Source organism: Calypte anna, chromosome Z (genome assembly GCF_003957555.1).
Source record: "Calypte anna isolate BGI_N300 chromosome Z, bCalAnn1_v1.p, whole genome shotgun sequence".
Classification (NCBI taxonomy): Eukaryota; Metazoa; Chordata; class Aves; order Apodiformes; family Trochilidae; genus Calypte; species Calypte anna.
Genome location: NC_044274.1, coordinates 33,575,331 through 33,594,320, shown reverse-complemented (window position 1 = coordinate 33,594,320; position 18,990 = coordinate 33,575,331). Strand labels below are relative to the sequence as shown.

The 18,990-nt window shown below is 39.8% G+C and overlaps 1 protein-coding gene across 1 annotated transcript; it reads right to left on the bottom strand.

Annotated features, from left to right (window-relative positions):
• Positions 1 to 5,041: 5,041 nt before the first annotated feature.
• Positions 5,042 to 15,116, bottom strand: LOC103539204 (fructose-1,6-bisphosphatase 1). The gene is made up of 7 exons (XM_008505690.2): positions 14,859 to 15,116; positions 12,284 to 12,446; positions 10,250 to 10,342; positions 9,085 to 9,228; positions 7,743 to 7,880; positions 6,406 to 6,525; positions 5,042 to 5,452 (listed from the first exon to the last, which is right to left on the bottom strand). Exons 1-7 carry the CDS (start codon positions 15,026 to 15,028, stop codon positions 5,261 to 5,263), a joined length of 1,020 nt encoding a protein of 339 aa, XP_008503912.1. The 5' UTR covers positions 15,029 to 15,116; the 3' UTR covers positions 5,042 to 5,260.
• Positions 15,117 to 18,990: the final 3,874 nt, after the last annotated feature.

Sequence of the window (18,990 nt, the reverse complement as noted above, 5' to 3'; positions counted from 1 at the left end):
CAGCTGAACAACCACTGTGCAGCTGCCCTCCTCTTGCATTGAAATTAGTAATGTACAGATCTAGTAAGATATTTTAGAATTTGTGTGTTGGATTGCTTATGCAAAAATCTTGCTGGCTGCTTAGCTGGAAACTGCTTTCCTGTAGCTCCCACTCAGTAATATGCTCAGCAAATCCAAGGCAAAGCACACAATTCCCAAGGTACAAGAAATGAAGGCATAGGGCATCAGTAACCACATGTGACTTGAGAAAGTGATGTTCCCTTCCCCTATTGCCTTAATTCCCGTGTGTTCAGCCCCTTTTGGACTGCTTCACAAACGAGGGTTTTGTAGTTGTCTGGCACATCCCAGAGGAGTAAACAAGAGATTCATGGTGCATCTAGACATGTGTTTTTTTAAAGATGTTTTATGCACTGCTGTCTGCAGCAGTCCCAGCTTAATGACTACATTCTTAGTCCAGACTGCTTGTAATATACAGGGCTTGCATGAAAGAGATGTACTAGTGAGCTGTGCCTTGCCTGGTTAGAAAGTAATGTTGTCTTCAATAATTTACAAATTAAGCTTATCTGATTTGAGCATGTCTGTGTCACAACTCACAAAATTAAGTTTTATTACAGAATCATATAATTTCGGGGATTGGAGGGGACCTCTGAAGACCCAGTGGCCCAACACCCCTGCCACAGCAGAACCAAAATTAGGTCACTCAGAAATGCATCCACACAGGTCATGAAAGTCTCCAGAGACGGAAACTCCACAACAGCTCTGGGGAGTTTGTTCCAGGGCTCTGTACCCCTCACAGTAAATAATTTTTTCCACATGTTGAGGTGGAACTCCCCATGCTTCATATTGAACCCATTGCCCCTCATCCTATCACAGGGAACAAGTGAGAAGAGGTTGCCCCTTCCTTCTTGATGCCCAGCCCACATATATTTTATACATATTAATTAGATCCTCTCTCTGTCTTGAAGTGCAACACATAGATGTTCAAGTTTGCAAATAAACTGCCAATAGTTCTGTATGAGCAACATAAATGTGTCCTGTGATGCTAATATGAAGGCAGGCAGAAATGTCAGTGAGCTAGGTACATGCTATCTGGAACACTGGCATTAAGGATTTTAATTACAGCATTGTTTTTGCTCTCAGATAAGGAAGTAAGAACAATTATATGTTGTACATGTTAGCAGAGCAATCTTATTTTTAAACAGAAGTCTGCAAATCCCACAAAAAAAAAGAAAACAGAAAACCTGGGGATAAGGAAGACTAGTTATTTTATTGAGTTACATTGTTATAATTCATTAACTGTACTAAAATCACACCGGGAATGCAGAAACAAAATTTAGTAACAAAGCACATATCTAGCTTTGCTTTTTTTTAATAGGAACTGCAGCTATAGGGACTGTAGGAACTGTAGAGACAATTGATTTCCCTTTGCATTCCTTTTTAATCTTTAGCATTTCTTTGGATTTTCCTAAAAGCATCTCAATTGTAAATGATACATTACTCAGTGAGCTGTGAAGGGATGTGAATGCTAAGGTTTTGTACTTTGAACCTAGCCTCAAGCAAAGGTCTCAGGGATTGACAACACTGAACACCAGCAACAAACAGAAAGACAGTGCAGTGTGGCTTGGATCCCATGCACTTAGCTTTAGGGATGCTTTTCAAGGTTCATTTTAAGGAGGAAGAATGGTAAGCAAAGTTCCTGCAGTGGAGTAACAGGCAGAGTTTTTTTACTATGTCCTCGAAAGCAATGGTGGAAGAAGAAAGTTATCTTGAATATCTACTTTTCTCTTTTCTGCCGCTGCAATCTGTTTAAAAGTGTATGATGACATTCACATAATGGGACAAATATTCCAGAGTACCTTTTCTCAAGTTAGGAGACTTTCTTTGAACAGACTTTGCACAAAATATAATATATTAAGGAAGCTCTGGGACAGCATATAATGCTACTAATAAAAGAAGCAGAGAAGTTTCACATTATATATGCAAATATATAACTAGCCTAAAACCCCTTACATTCTGCACTTTGTTTTGTTATCATGGCTGTTCCTGTTCAATACTAAATACTAAAATTCTTTTAAAGCAAAATCTCTTTGCTTTGTAGCTGGAATACCATCAGGATACCCAATCAAGAAATGGGGTGGGGGTTGGCCTATGGCTTCTAGCACTTGTCAGAACATCATGTGCAAATCTTTGTTGTTGATTCCAAGTGATCTTTTACTCTGGACAAAAAGACAAAGTTCAGATTACCATGCAACAGAAAGTTTGTTTTGGAGTTAGAGGTTTAAAGGATGTCCATTATTTACCTTTTTTTTTTTTTTTTTTTAACTGATAAATACCCAAATGCTTTTTACAGGGACGAATCATTTTAGTACACTCAAAGCACAGTGCATTCAACTGATGCTCATATGCTCATATAACACTCCTTCAGTAACAACTTAACTTACACTTATATGCAAAGAACACAGGGTCTCCTCCTAAACTGTCCAGAAGTATTGCAGGCACCAGTGAAGTGACAAGAGAAATAAAAGAATAAAATTTAGAGAAAGGCAAAAGACTGGGTTGCATGAAAACTTTACTGTGATCTGATGAATGATAAAAAGATGAATAATTAAACTGAATGATTAAACTTTATAAATAATTACCAACTAACAGGGAGGAGGAAGAAACCAGATTGTTTAAGAAAAGTGTGATGATTCTTTATAATCCTGAGAACATCTCAGTAAGATGGGCTAGAACAGCACAGAAAGGTTAAAAAACTGACCACCTCAATTTGACAGATCTGTGGAAGATTTGGCCTCTGATAACAACATTACACAAGAGCTCTCAGGGATGATTCACACTTCCACTGGCATATGGGCTAGCCCAATGCCTTAAAGGTGAGACCTCTTTCTAACTGATTTGAAATGTTAGTCACTTGAATGGTGCCAGCTGAAACTGGAGACAGAGACCTTTTAGCAAATGCCACAGTTCAGCCCCTGATCAGGGTAGTAATAATGAAATGGGTTTTGAAGGCAGACACTGTGAAAACCCACCCCCTAACCTGGCAAAGGAGCATAGGGGTGAGCTCTGGAAAGGGGTTGCAAAAGAGTGCTGCAAGGTATGTGCCTGAGCAAGCAGGTAAGGAAATGCTTGGGACAGGAATATGCAGTTCCCTTGGGAAGTGTTTCAGTGTACAAGGTAGGCATCTTCACCTTCACTCATCAAAAATGGAGAGAAGCTTGCTTTCTTCTTTTGAAATAACAATGAAAACAAAACAGATGCAAAGACTGCATTATTTTTAATTTTACAAGGGCAAGAGCTGGGACATATACCAGTAGTTGGCTGCTCACATGAAGTAAGGCAGCAGAAGCATCATTGGTCCCAGAACAAGAAGAAGCAGCCCGTGAAGAAAAACCCAAGCCACAAGAGACCCTCAGCACATGGCTGTCCCACTTGCTGTCTGGTTGCATGAAGTCCTCTCCCCAGTCATAGCACAGCGCTCACCCTGGGGGGGTGAGCCCTCTGCCTCCTGGCTGGTCCCCAGACTGACCACAAAGGGCTCACCTCTGGGAGATGTATGTTTGAACCTTCTCCCAGCAGAGAAAGAATCAGAAATTAGGCTGCATACTGTGGGTGGCTGTTTGTTGGGTGCCTGATTTTGCAGGTCTGTAGTAGGTAAAGTATATAAGCCATGCTCTGTTCATTTCCTGGAGCAGAGTTTGGCCTACAGAGGAGTCAGACTTAGATCCTCACAGCATGAAAAGTGAGTGCATAGGCAGAAAGGGAGCCCAGGACTACTCCCATCTTTTAAGAGCTCAGATTTGAGAAAGCCGTGTCTTCACTAACAAAGCCTCATCAGAAACAGCACTTTCATCAGAAACTGGCAGAAACACCTTGTCCTCTATCGGTTTTGAGATGAGACCCACCCATCTAAGGTTTGCCAGTATGCCTCCAAATGCCCCAAACACAACCCGTGTCAGAACAAAGGACCCCAGGTTTCTGCGTGTATAAACCCTCCCAGAAAATGCATTTGCATCAGGTCCTTAAAGTCCTCCCACACTCTTTTCATTTTACAAGAACAATCAAGCTCACACAGTCTATCTGTACAGCAGTATGCAAAATATTCAGACAGAGAGGTTTATAGCTCATCATACCCATAGGCAGGGGTTCCCAGATCATGGCTTGTCCCACACTAGTGGCCATCTGCCCAACAGCAACATTCATGTGTCCCTTTTAGTTTGGCAAAAGTAAGTGTGCAGTGAGAAATGTTAAAGATTTGCAGATTCGGACTGATTCAAAAAAGTCTGTGAGTCACAGCCATAAACTGTACCAAGACAAGAGGAGTCCCGAGTGCTAGCACTGTGCAGTATGCTCTGAATCATCATGGCAAATGTCAGTATGCTTTGTTGGAATCTTCACAACCTAATTCTGCTTGTGCAGCAGAATCCTTTTCTGTGATAATGCACACTCTCCAAATAACACAAAGAACACCTGGTGGGAGTTGCTAGCAGATACAGGTTCATTTTTCCATCAAACAAGCAGCTTAATTTCAGCCAAAACAGCCAGCTCAACACAGCAGAATGGTACAAGGCTGTCTGTGTGTTTTCTTCAATTCAGAACTGACCTCCCACATGTCATTTTCCATCCTTGCGTGACTGAGTGTCAGCTGGCAGTGTTATCAGTATGTGTGATTAACATACTAATTAACATACACTAATGTACATTTTTCTCAAATGTTGATTCTCAGTCAGAAGAAACACAGACTGAAATACAGTGAGTAATTTGGCTTAGAAACAATGTGTAAAGGTGTCCACATTAGCATTTATACTTATTGCTGAAGAATCAGATATTGCTCTAGGAAAGGTGGGTTACTCACTGTAGGAGGCTGCTGAGTCTTCCCCCCTTCAAGATTTTTAAAAGAAGACAGAGCTTTATGTTGTGGTGACAGTCTGCAGCTTTTCTGATAAAGTCTTCCCCTAGTTACTGAACACAACACACTATTTCCTTGTAACACAGTGGCTTTTGTGCAATCAAAACTGATAAATGAAAAAGCAAACATTTTTTTCTTTGCTTTTAATGCTTTCTTTAATTCAATCTTTTAATGCCTTTCATTGCACAATGCATTTGCACAAGATTTCACTTAAAAAAATCTTACGAAAATATGGCTTATCTGATATCATGCTACAGAGGTTATATAGTTCAATCTCTCCATACTGCAGTGTGTTATTTGTTTCAGCTGTAAGGCATTTATCCCCATGTGCACAGTGACTCCAGCAAACTTTCTTTACTTGGCTGAATGCTTCTTGACTATCTCAAGGTACTCCTTCACATCATCTGGAGATCCCAAGACAACAGGCACTCTTTGGTGGATATCCTCAGGCACTATATCTAGTACTGATTGATGCCCAGTCGTTGCTATTCCCCCAGCCTTCTCAATAACAAAAGCCATAGGATTGCATTCATATAGCAGTCTCAGCTAGAAGACAAAAAACAAAAGGTCAATGATCAGCCCAGGCAAGGCTTGACAATATTTAAAGGTAAATATATTTGCCCCTTGACTTAAAACCAATCGAGTACTCCATCTTTCAATCTTGAAATGAAATTGTGTGGATGTTTATTTTAAACAAAACACAGTGAATGCTGGATTTGCCTGATCTGAGTACTTTCTTCATAGCTCATGTTTGCTCTGTGCTCTTTACACAGAGATAAAGCTCGTATGCACAACACAACCTTTAAGAAGGCAGCGGACCACATAGGTCTGAGTGTGCCATTAGGTTTCCCTAATGAGTAACCGCATTTTATCTGCAACCTGAAGCAATAATTTACAGACAATTACAAAACAGATGAAAGGTCCTTGCTGAATAAATACTGCCTTTGTCAGGTTGGAATTGTGTGATCTTCCCTAACTGTTGTCTGGGCAGAGGCAGCCAGGCATAGTCCCTCCAGATGGGGCACAGATACCAAGCTCAAGATGCAGACATCTTTTGATTCAACAGAGCTGCTTGTAAGGTGTGCACTACATTTAGGCTGCTTGCATGCTAGATTGTAAAAAAAATCTCTAGGTAATGTGGGTTGGTTAATTTGCACTATAATGTTCTGCTTGACAGGGGGCAGCCTGGTTTGGGCTGAGATGATATAGGAAGCCTGTTTGACCCACACATCCACCAGGACATTCCATAATCTGAATATGTTTGGGGATAAAGCAAATTTGATGCAATTGAAACAGATTAGCAGCAGCCCTAAAACAAGGTATCTGAAAAGAGGTTGCTGCTACTTGTGACAGTGTGTAAAGGGTGCCCATGCCCACCCATCAGAGATGCAGGCTACCAAAATTGTAAAACACATGTTCTGCAATCAAAATAATGATCCGTGATAGCGAAACACCTAGATAACCTAACATTTTCTGTGATTGGGCTTGTTTAGGTTTACCTTTCCTTTGGGACTTTTGGAGTTAGCAGGATACAGAAAGATTCCTCCATACACCAGTGTGCGATGCACATCAGCCACCATAGATCCAATGTACCTCCCACCATACGGTGAACTGCCATCCTACAGAAAGACATTTAAATAATTGTAACTTTTGAGCACATCAGGTTAATCTCCCTGCCCCTCCCCCCCTTAATGTCCTAAAATCTAACTCCTTCATAATGATTAATTGATAATATTCAAAGTAGATTTTGAGAAAATTTCAGGTTTTTCCTCATTTTCTAATTGGTAGAAACCAAGGAAAAGGACTGACAGAAGATTACAGGATACATCAGTGGTAGTGCTAACAACAGAAAATGCATCCCAGCTCTCAGTTGGTGCTCTCATCCTTGGAAAATACTGAATTTCTAGAAGCACAAAGATCAAGTGCTCGGAATTGATATTTTGTTTTGTTTTTTTTTCTTTTATAGTAAGAAAAATACCAAGGAGGAAAAGAAGTGATCTTTCATACTTCTACCATTTTTGCTAAGGAAAGGTTAATAGTTGACTACAGGTATTATTTCTGTATTATAGGCCAGAGAGTACATTTTAACATCTACATAAACAACACCTTAAGCCTGGAAAGATGCCAGGCAAAACCACTAGTCTTTGTTCAAAGCAAGACCAGGAAGTCAATAAGGGACTCAAACACTTAGCAATAGCAGATGCTTGCATTTGACATAATAACTCTGGTGATGACAAGCATAAGGCATGAGAACAGACGTGATTTTTATGGCCACTCCTTAGAGCAGGAGGCCTGAGCCTCCTGACAACACTAGTTTTCCAGGTGAGAGTCTGCCACAGGACACAGCTTGTATTTCCACTGAGCAGTGAATTACTGCCATCCACACTTGTCTCTCCCCCTGCTCTGACACTGCAGGGTGGAAGCAGCAATCTAGCACACACATTGATCAAATTTCTTCATCACCAGATGAGACTTCCTCTCTACTTGACTACCAAACACCCAGTTTTGCCTCCAGCACCATTACTCAGGACTCCAGGCAGGATGGAAGATTAAGAAAACAAACAAACAACCTTCACCCACCCCCTCCTCCCTAAAACAAACAAACAAACAAAACCCACAAAAACCCACAAAAAACCAAAATAAAAAAAAGAAGGAAGAAAGAAAAAAAAAGAGGTGCAGTGAAATATCTAGTCACATCAAGTACTGCTCAAATTGTCAGTCCTATATGAAGATACATTTTTGAACAAAACAAGAAAGGAAAACAAGCTCTGAGCAGTGCATGAGACAGTGAGAGATCACTGTCAGCAGAAAGTGTCTCTGAAACAGGATATTTTACCTCAGGGAATTTCTTCTTTTTGAGATACTCTGTGACTGCAGGATCGAAGTACTTAGCATAGCCTTCATTGAGACTGTAAATATTTCCCTTCTTCTTGATTTTCACATCCTTGTCCACCAAAATGAATTCTCCAATTGCCTAACAGTAAGAAATAAAACAATTTGTTAATGTTAATTGCTCATTTATTTACCAGCCAAGGTAAAAAACAATCATATGCACAATTTAGGAATAGTTTACTACAGCTGCAACTTCTTTAGTAATTCAGTACCTATGAAAAAGTGGTATTTTAAGCCTAGATGTGCAATGTTTTTTTTAATCCATAAAAGAGAGACAGAGCATGAATCCTAGGATCATGCAACCTACTTCATTGCCAGATCTCTCTCACTTTTCTAGGTTGCCAGTAAATTCATTTAAGTCTCCAAACTTTTGTTAGACTGACTACAAAAGAACAGCTCTGAGGAGTTTGGAAACTGAGAGTGCTGGTTGAAGAAATCCATAAACCTCTTCAAATAACTGGAGACATTAATAAAGTCCAGATTGTTTTAATTTGGCTGAAGTGGAAGTGCAGAGTCAGGAAAAACAACCTCTGCAACCAAGAGCAGGTTTGTCTAGCTTGCACTACAGTACATTTACAAGTTAGTGCTAAAAATAAACAAAATAAAATGCACACATGCTCAAAGTTAAATCTGCTGGGTAAATACAGATAAATACGCATGCATCTACTTTAATTGTTACTTGACAGGGAGCACCAAGTTACATTTCCTGCTGGTTGACCACTGTGGGTTCTATAAAAATAATACAGGCAGGTGGCACAGCATGACTCATGGCAAAAAAAGGGGTCACCAGAACAAACTACATTTCACTATGATCAGTATGACTTTTATTTTAAAACTCGTATAGCCAATACGTGCTACAACATCAAATGCACCCACTTACTCTTTACACATCATGGTAGGATCTGAAAACACAGGAAGAAGGTTAAATGTTTCTGCTTCTCTGGTTTACTGAGGTCCAAACATTAACGAAAAGGCAAATAAGTCTAAAAGGGCACCCTGCATTGCATAAAACAGCTCATTTTAAATATCACATGATGGGGCACATGATCCTGCATACTTGCTGCACTAACTTGTCTCTCTTCCCATTGATGAAGCACAGGTAGCACTGCTGCAGCAGGCAGGCAGAACAAAAAAAATCTCTTGACATTAATGCTGCTTATTAGGTGTACATCATTTCTCCATGGTAGCTTGGAAATTTCTCCTTTGTTTGATTTTTTGGAGGGACAAACAGATTTTGTAGACAGTTATATCCCTAATAAAGAACCAAAGAAAGAGAAGACACTTACTGGATCCAGCATGAAACAGTTGACGCCTCCAGCACAAGTGGCCAGCACCAGCATTGTGGCACTCCCATAGAGGGCGTACCCAGCTGCCACAAGAGTACGCCCGGGCTGTAAAGCATCTTTCTCAGAAGGTTCATCAGGGGTCATCTAGAATAAGGAGAAGCACCGTCAGCTTTACTTCATTCCTAGAGTTGGTGCGTAACTCTTGGCATAGGGATGGTCTTCCACTACTCCATATCCACACATGGGGTTGGCACAGACACTTCCATGATCAACAACTGAGATTCCTACTGGATGCACTAACACAAATTATATGGAGGAGACAAACACATTGATATAGAAATGCTCTTGTATAAACCCAGCTGGAATGCAGGAAGCCGGAAAGGATTACAGAGATAATACAGAGCTGTGTACCTCCTTGTAGGTGATGATGAACACAGCTCAGAGGGAAATTCTGAGGCATAGTTGAAAAGCAAGCACTGAAACATGACTCGTGGAGATAAAAAAAAATTTAAAAGCAGATAAAAATACTTGGGTTTTATTTTTCTTCTTTTGCTTCATAGAAAAAATTAAGCTGAAAATATTTACTTTGGGATGTTTGACAATATACAAAAGGTGATTGAAATGGACAGTTGGGTGTGTTTTCTCTGACTTACCTTTTCCTCCATCTTATAACATGTGAGTCCAGTATTTCAAGCTCCTTCAGACAAGGTTTCTGCCTTTCAGAGTGAATTAGACACTTCAAATGTACATGACATGTTTCAGCTTTGGTTTGTGTCTGAAGCTTGTCCTCAGGCTAACAGGACTTAATAGTGCAGAGAACAAGAAATCCAGAAAGCATATTCCCCACATGGTATTTTGTCTCAACGCAAATATTCATGAAATCCAAGACCTGATTTGTTTCTAAGGGGTAATTCCTTTAGCCAGCTAATTAAATATTGGCCAGACTTCCCTGTGCACATAGATACCTCATCTTCTAAGACAGTAATGCAAATCCCTTACAACTGTTTTATTCAAATATCTGTTAAATAGCAGATTTACCTTAAAACTGGTCCTGAATGTCTCACAAACAAGTTTACCCAGATTCCATTAAGTGCTCACATGCAATTATATTTCATCAAAAGGTGTACAGTAATAGGTTTTGCTTTCCTACATGAAAGCATTTTACCTTCTTATAGATGGCAAAGATGGTCCCAATGGAAACAAGACAGTCAATGTTTGATGAGCCATCTAGAGGGTCTATGCAGACAATGTATTTACCCTAGAAAATATCAAAGAGGGAACAACTAGATCAGTGATCTTATTTGCCCACTCCTTCCAAACAAAAATACTTCAGTAGTTAAATTTCATCAGAAACTTTCACACCAATATAAACTAAAACTTTTATAGATTATGAAAGAACTGAATTCAAATGTTAGAAATTCTTTGGCACAAAATTAATTCTTGATTAAAACTGTGTGATTTGTACCACAGCAGATGCTGGAAAATATTTAAAGTAAGTAATAGATTATGGTAATTTTTAATATTAAAATATTATTGGTTTTTAGTCATTAATTTGGCTTCATCTATTTAATTAGTGCTGATCAATTTTGAGAGACATCCTGTAACATCTACCATTTCAGCTAGATTTTCTCATCTCTAAAAGAATGGCTTTCTGAGTTATAAGGCAAAAGAGAAATAAAGAAGCTCAGTCTTTTTATGCAGAGATAAAACTAGAGAGATGAAAAAGACCTTTAACACCTCATGTCCAAATACTATAACAGATTTTGTATCCCTGAATGGACAGATGCTCAGACATTACTTTAGCAAGTCTGCAGTCTTACTCTGGGTTTTGGGGGTCTGCCTATTGCCATATTAAGGATTCCTGTAGTTATGGGAAATTGCCAATACAGGGAAAACAGCTGAATCAGCTGTGTCTTTTAAAAACTGCACCTTTTAAATATCTTGTTTTCCCCTTATTTTATCCACATTAATTTTAAAACTCATGTGTAACAATAATAAATGTTCATTATTTTTTTGTTTGATTACAAGAACGGAATTATAGGATCATAGTTTGTGTTGGAAAGAGCATTTAAAAGTAATCTACTTCAAATCCCATGCAGTGAGCAGGGACTTCTACAACTATATGAGGTTGTGCAGAGCCCCATCCAACCTGAGGCAAAATGTTTCCAGGGATGGGGCATCTATCACCTCTCAGGGCAATCTGTTCCAGGGCTTCACCACTCTCACGAATTACTTCCTTGAATCTGGCCCAAATCTATTCTCTTGTAGTTTAAAACTGCTATCCTTTCTCTTCCCATCCTTTTTATAGGCCCCCTTTATTTTACCCTGCATGCCAGAAATTTAAGTCCAGCAATGCTCTGCTCTGCAGGTAGGAGTTGTAAGCAGAAATTCTGATAAAAACATCATGTTAGCTCACACTGAGTTTAGAAAGCCATTAATGCTGAATTTTTTTTGAGTGTCCTTGGAGTATTGAATCATATTTTGTCAGATCTAAAGCAATCTTTGTTCATCCAATGAATTCTGAAGATTTCTTGAGAGAGAACTGCAAACATTATACTTTAAAAATTATGATTTAATTTTATACTTTAAAAATTATGATTTAGTTGTTTGTTTTCACTAAATTTTTACTCGGTTTTTTACACTGAGGTTTTACAGAGATCATACCAAAATACTAGATAGGAAAAATGAGCTATCCATACGTGCATGTAGACTTGTGAGTAATAATAAGTAAGCAAGAAATATTTTTGTTCATTGTTGATAATCCTTCCAGGGTCTTGAAGGAGAATTTGCCTGAATTAAAGAACTTGAGATTTGACCTGCACAGAACAGGTCCTTAGTGCCCTACTGACAAAGCTATTTGACTGACTTAAAGTGTAGTTCTAGAGATCAAATGGGATAAACAAGAAATGCTTCATCCAGAAGTAGTAAAAATTAGGAAAAAAAAAAAAAAAACTAGGGAGGAGCAATAAGAGCAACAGAGGTAAAGATAAAACCAATAAACATCAATCTTGAGAACATATATAAGAGAAAGAATAAATGGTGACTGACACTCCCTCCATCCATCCGCCACTCCCCTTCATTTGTCAGTATAGAAAAGTAGATGAAATTTTCAGCTCAATTTCAGTTTGTCATATCTGAAGCAATTAATCTCTAAAGACTGATTTGAACTTAAGCAGGGAGAACCTTTAAAGCTACTAACCCTTTTCTCAGCTTCCACTATCACAGCATCTTTGTTTTCTTCTGACACGATAACACATGTACTGAAGGATGACTTAAGCATGTTTATCACCAGGTCATTGGAAAGGATGTCCAACTTCTTTACTTGATCTCCTGTCACATTGGTAGACCCAGCAATTCCATAGCTAGAAGAAGACCAAGAGAGAGTATTTTGTCAGGAGGGGGCTCTTGTAACCTTGTATTTTTAAAATGTCTTCTAAAACAATCAGTACTTTTGGATGATATCCCAGTTCTCTAAGCCAGTTTTCGTTTACTGTGCAATAGTTTCTTGCTGAGACCTGCTAACATAAGCTGTGGTGGCAAATTTAGAAGACACTGAATGTGAAGAACACAAAACAAAGAATCCTTTTTCAATAGTCCCTGAATTGTAGACAAACTACTTCCCCTGAATCCTAGGATACAATATTATTGCTCAAAAATACTACAGCTACAATATTATACCCCCAAAACTAAGCCTTCATTAGAAAAATTATACTTAAAACATAGCAATGAATCTGATTACACTAGTTAAGTGAAAATTTTCTATGTAATTTGCTCTGTTTAGCAATATGATGTACAAATTGCAGTAGAAACACTTTGCTCACAGATATGTCATTAGGTTTATGGTTCAATGTTTTTAGTTTTGATTTTATGTAGTAAATATTTACTTTGGTATAAAAATGAAAATACAAGTACAAACCACAAATAAAACTTAGAAAGATAATCAGAATCAAACCATCTAGCATCAGGAAATATGAGGAGACTTTGTGATTGGTGATTTTGAAACCATACCAAACAGAGGAGGGGAAGTTAATCTTTCAGAAGAGAAAAACAATAGCCAGTTCTGCACACATTCAGATGACTCTCGTGTATTCATTGATTAGGCTGGATACTGGTATTTCAGGTTTTTGGAATAACACTGAACACACTGCTTTGAATGTATTGCATTTCTTCAGCTTAATACATGAGACAAGGACAAAGAAAAAGAGCTGGCGCAATTCTGTCTTTCTCTCTCTGCTACAGCAGCTTGACCATTTTTCTGCAAGAGTAAAAATGCATTTAGAGAACAATGTACTCAGAACACCATGCTAGTGAGCAAAGGCACGAGTCCTCATCCTCAGAGACAGCAGCTACAGCTGTCACACTTCACCTGTTGGGGAGGCCCAGGAGAGGACAGGAGGGTGGCCTGTGCCAAGCCTGTATCTGGGAAGTGGCTGTGGCTTTCCCAGATGTTCTGCACCTCCACTGCTGGGATATATAGAGCAGTGAGCACACCTCTGGGGCCAGTGAAGATCCAAAGAAACGGGACGTGGTGTTCCCTATAGGCAAGATAAACCCTCTCACCAGCTGTAACACAGTCTCACAGAGGAGATGCACAGCTCAAGGAGTCTAGGCTAGCTACCCCAGCACTAGTGGGCAGTCAAGTTCACCACAGGCTGTCGTAAGAGAAGGTGAGGAGCACAGGTATGGAACCTGAGGGAAGCTGTCAACAGACATGTGTAGGACACATGAAGGAATGAGGCCTCAGAATGTCACAAATCAGGCTGCAGATGGGGAAACCCTAGTCTTTATTGATAGGCACACACAAAGGCTAGCACATAGTGATTAAACACAGTCGCAGCTACATGAAGTCTGAAGTCATAAAGTGAAGGATCTTTAATATCTCCTGCAGTTTCTTCTGTTTTGTTAACTTCAGTCAGATTTTTTTTTTAGTTCATTGATACATTTTGTAATAATTTATATTCTGCTTTGCCAGAGACCTTTTCCTTCTTATCTTTTCCACCATATAGGTGGTTTATAGAAGCAAATTAATTTTCTCTCTACAGCATTTGCCATTAAGTAATGAAGCAGTGCGTCGAGAGCCCTGCTCAGCACAGAATTCGGCTGAACAACAATATGTAAAATACTTCAGGAGATTAGTTACCTATAACCACTTCCACTTATTTAACATTTCAGGAGTTTTAATTTCTCCTTGTTGCATCTCCACAGCAACTCCCGTTTGACTGGCTGACTGTAATCACTTCTGGTCTTCTTCCTAAACCTTTAGACATCCAAAACTTCACACAGAAACTCAAGTTGCTATGATGCAATAGGGAAAAAAGCCTTCATTGAATTTGATTAAGTGCCTCATAGCATAAAAGCATAAAAGGGTGCTTTGATATGTAAGTTACTGACTATGATGAGCATTAATTGAGCCGCATTTTAAAAGGCTTTGTCTTTCTGTTCATTTTATCATCTGGTTCAAAGCACCCAAAACTTCTGAGGGTTTTCATGAAAGTCTATCAGCACCAGATATATCTCAAAGACTGCATGCCTCCTGTTACTAAAAATCCAATTCACTTGAGAAAATCTGGAGTCCAAGATGCTTAAAGAACTTAAGGAGCTACAGCCCTGTGCAAGAGGATGTGTGGATGCACCTTTACTCACGCCTTTTGGGCGACAACCCCAATCGCCATCCCCACTACCCCGAAGACGGCAGGATCACTTGGATTTGCGAGGAAGTGCAGGATGCTACCGGCGCTCCCCACCCCCTCTCCCCTGGCAACCCCGGGACGTACAGGTTGGCGATGCCCGCTTTTCGGACGGCGGAGGAGATGGCTTTGATGGCCGTGCAGAGGGAATTGAGGAGCTGCGTGAACTCCCCCGTGCCTTTGACCCGCCTGCCTTCCTCCATCACGAAGCGGGTCATGGTGATGACATTGGTGTCGAAAGCCGATCGGTCCGTCATGGTGGCGGCGACAGGAGACTGCCGTCCCGGTCCTCGGCACCCAAGGTATCCCCGGGGGGCGTGGTCTGGGCGTGGCTGGGGGCGAGAGGCGGTGGCGAGAGCCGCCCCCTGCACCGGGCTCTCGCCAGCTCCCCCCGCCCATCCCGCATCCCTCCAGGCCGGAGAAAGGCGGGGATGGGAATAAGGGTCCCGCCCTCTCCCCCCCTTAAAATAACCGCTCCGGGGAAACTCCGCGAGCATCATGTATGTGTGTATGTATGCATTTATTTATTTATTCATTTATCTATTTATTTTTAACCAAAGCGTGTCTTATTCCCACACGCTAGGAGGCTCAACTGATGCTCAAAGCATCCTGCACGTGAATGGCACAGAAGGCGAAACGGGGTCGCGGTAGCTCCTTGGTGTTTGCACTGATCCCGCCTCAATGCTCACGCTCCTGAAAGCGTGCCCAAAAATTCAGAAGTCCACTTCGTCTCAGCACTTTGATTGCAAAACTCTGAGTGGGACATGTGAACTGGACACAATCTGCCGAGCAAGGTTACTATCTCCTGCCCCACAGGAATGCTCTTATCCTGAACTAGCAGTGTAGGAAAAACACACATTTAGTAACCAGTTCCATCAAGTATTAACTTAATCATGCTAACCCCACGTGCACCAATGCATTTAATATCATAAAATGTCACCAAGGCTGCAGAGAAACTACCACTGGCAGCTGGACCGGGTGAGATTCTTATATCAAACTCTCCAAGGCCACTCAGTGAAAAAGATGTAACCCAAGTTCCACTCCAGAACTAGGAATTTACATAACTCATACAAACACTGCTGCAAAATACACAGACCCCGAATCTCACTGCGTGGTGACTCCAGCCTTCCTGACCATTCAGCAAAATCAGGCAATATGTTTCATTGCTAATGTTTGATCAGAAAAAAATCTAGGCAGTACTTAGTGAAAACAAATTCACCAGCACCTGACCCTAGGTACACCCTTTCACATAACAGTTTTACAAATACAAATCTGGATATGGAGGTTCTACTGTATGCAGTGTAGATTAGTGGCACTACCCATAATTTTATGTCTGCCTTATCTAGGGATAAAAATCCAATATCTTTTGATCATTGTTCACCAGAATTCATCAGTGAGTTGGGTAAGCACAGTCTAAATCCTAAAATTGAAACTGCAGACTGGAATCATTCCAGGTGGTGTCAAATGCAGGGCAAAAACGTTCTAAATTGTGCACAGGTGTTCTTCATGCAAATCATGAAAAAAAAAATAATGAAGAAATGTATCTAAACATTGCATACTTCAAAGGTATGCATAAATGTTTTCTCCTGCAAGTGCACACAACTTTGGCCTAATTTAGCCATGCCCAGAATTACAGACAATCCTGAAGATATTAGAGGTAAGTATCTGTAATGCTCTTCTGAATGGGATATTTCAGTCTTTGCCAAGTGCTTACTAGGTCAGCATCATAAAAATGGTCTTGGAGTGGCAGGTGGATTTTTGAAAATTCTCAGATTTTAAATTAGGTCTTTCTTTAGGTGTCAACAATGCTTTTCAAACACCTATAGCAGATAATTTAGTATTAGTAGTTGAGAACAAGTAATAGCAAAGGTCCCATGAATTTTGAATGATTGCACTTAAAATGGATTGAAGCAAGCAGGCTAGAACAGCCTGAGAATATATGAATTACAGCAACAAACCCAAGAGCTGCTGATTTCAGATTTCAGATAATCTACCTTAATTGTGTAGACTCTAGCAAATACACCTGCAGGAAGAGCAGTACTTCAGTGTGAAATATCCAAGATCAGTTAAAAATGGTTGCAACCTAAGGTTTTGGTATCCATGTCTGAGGATAACTAACCTCTTTCACCTTACTCACAGGGTTTTGCATAATGCCTTCAAGTTCTGAGCTGAAATGGAGTTAAAGAAGTGAGTGGGACTAGAGTTTTACTCATCCATTCCTCCTGTGGAAGCCAGGTAAAAACAAGCAAGTTGTGAAACAAAATAGCAATCATTTGACAGAATGATGTTTTTTCACTGGTCTATGAAGATCTGCATTTTCCCCTGTGGTTAAGCAGCCTGATTACTTTAGGCAGATACAACATGTTCATAATCTTCTGCCATCAAGAAAACTCACTATACTATAGATTTTCAAACACCTGGCCTTAGAATATGTGTAGAAAGCTGACTTGACATTAAATAATTAATATCTAATGGTCAAGAGTAGAAAAGTTCTGAGGATGTAAAGCTTAGTGCCAGAAGTTGCACGATACTCACTCAACTTTTTGGACAGAATCTGCAGCTTGCAATGAGTTCCCTGCTGGAACAACTGGTTATCCAGCCAAGCTATCCAGTGATTTTTTTCTATATTAGCCAGAGAGAGACTGCAGTATAGAATATCCAGAGATTACTGCAAACAATTCTCAAACATGTATATGTTAAGAGGAAAGGCCACTAGCTTACCCAGTATCATACTATAGGCTTAATTTCTTTCTTCTTTGTCAATATTTTCACATATCATAGGACAATACAGCAAGGTGCAAGAAGCAAAATGAAAATAGAGATAACACAAATGTCAAAAGATGTTTGGAATACAGATTTTTAAAATTCACCACCTAAAACACATCTTCAGCCCTACAGCAGCCATGCTGTGTGGTAGCTAAAAAACATTGTAAGAGTAGAAGTAGGTTCTATAGGCTGTCAACTTTTCCCCTTCACAATAGTTAGTTAAAGATTTATTGAAAATGGATCTATGGCATTTGAGAATAAAGGTCAGCACTGGTTGATTAAACATTGCTGAAACAGCTCATTTCTGTAAAGAACCTGTTCGCAAACAGATGATGCACAGCTAGACACATTTCAGAGCTGTTTGAGAACTGAGAGTATCCAAACCCACAAAACTTCTTTCAAACAAACTTTGTTCCCAGCACATTAAATACCAAATGTGTAATTAGTTTAACAACGAGACACCTGCTGATAAGAAATTTTCAAGTATTTTATTACTAAGGTTTCCTCTGGTAAGTTCAAATGACAGCCAAAAAGACAATGAAGATGAAACCTCTTCAAAAAAGCCTTTTTTTTTTTTTTTTTTTTTTTTTTTTCCTTTTTTTTCCTTCCCTGAAGAGTGTCCATGTGGGAAAGGCACATTTAGATACCACTTTTGATGAGAAAATTTTTTTCTTTGTGCTGCAGATGTTTTGTGCTAGGTGGGCAGGTGGGTAGGATGATCCAGCAAGTGATGCTGAGATCACTCACAAGACAGTGTCACTCCACCAGTGCAATGACATGAAATTTAGGGCTGGAGAAGTGTGAAGGGAATCTCTGAGGCTGGTCCTGGCTGCTGCAGAAGATGGATCAAGAAGAACTGATGTAGTACATGCAGAGCTTCAGGCAGAGAAGATTATCACGTGGGAAATAACAAGGTTAATTTTATATAGAAATTCTTTTGTCATCTTTGTTTCAGAGAGTGCTTCATTTTGCCTATATGAATTTCCTATGCTAGGACAGCATCCCAGAATATTCATTTACAATAGCAAAACTACTTCACATCTTGGGACACAGGTGAAAGATACCAGAAGGCATACAGTTAAGTTTAAACTTAGATAACTGTAAGTATGAATTGGCTAAAAAAAAAAAAAATAGTCCTTAGCATAGTATCTACAAAATGGGATTATTTTCATATTTTGCGTTCATTTACCCTGGAAAGTCATACAGATTTCTGCATGATTAGCAAGCAGAATTGAACAATAAGGCTGATTTTATTTAAAATCCATTGCGAAGGGATTTTTCGTGTACCGCGCTTCTTGACTGCCCTCCTGTGGGCAGTGTGAACATTGTCAGCATCTCATTGTAAGCCTGGCTTGGGGGACGCAGTACCTTTGCAGACATCTGAAACGGGACAAAACTCTTAAAGAGGAGGCAGTAGATCCTGGAAAGAAAGTCTGCATGCTTCTAAAATACA

Excerpts from the sequence above, each read along its gene's own strand:
- LOC103539204 (XM_008505690.2), bottom strand. The coding sequence starts at position 15,028 with ATGACGGACCGATCGGCTTTCGACACCAATGTCATCACCATGACCCGC. Across the intron at positions 12,447-14,858 it reads AAAGCGGGCATCGCCAACCT|CTATGGAATTGCTGGGTCTA; the intron begins GTACGTCCCGGG and ends GTCTTCTTCTAG. Across the intron at positions 6,526-7,742 it reads AAAAGAAGAAATTCCCTGAG|GATGGCAGTTCACCGTATGG; the intron begins GTAAAATATCCT and ends GTCTTTCTGTAG.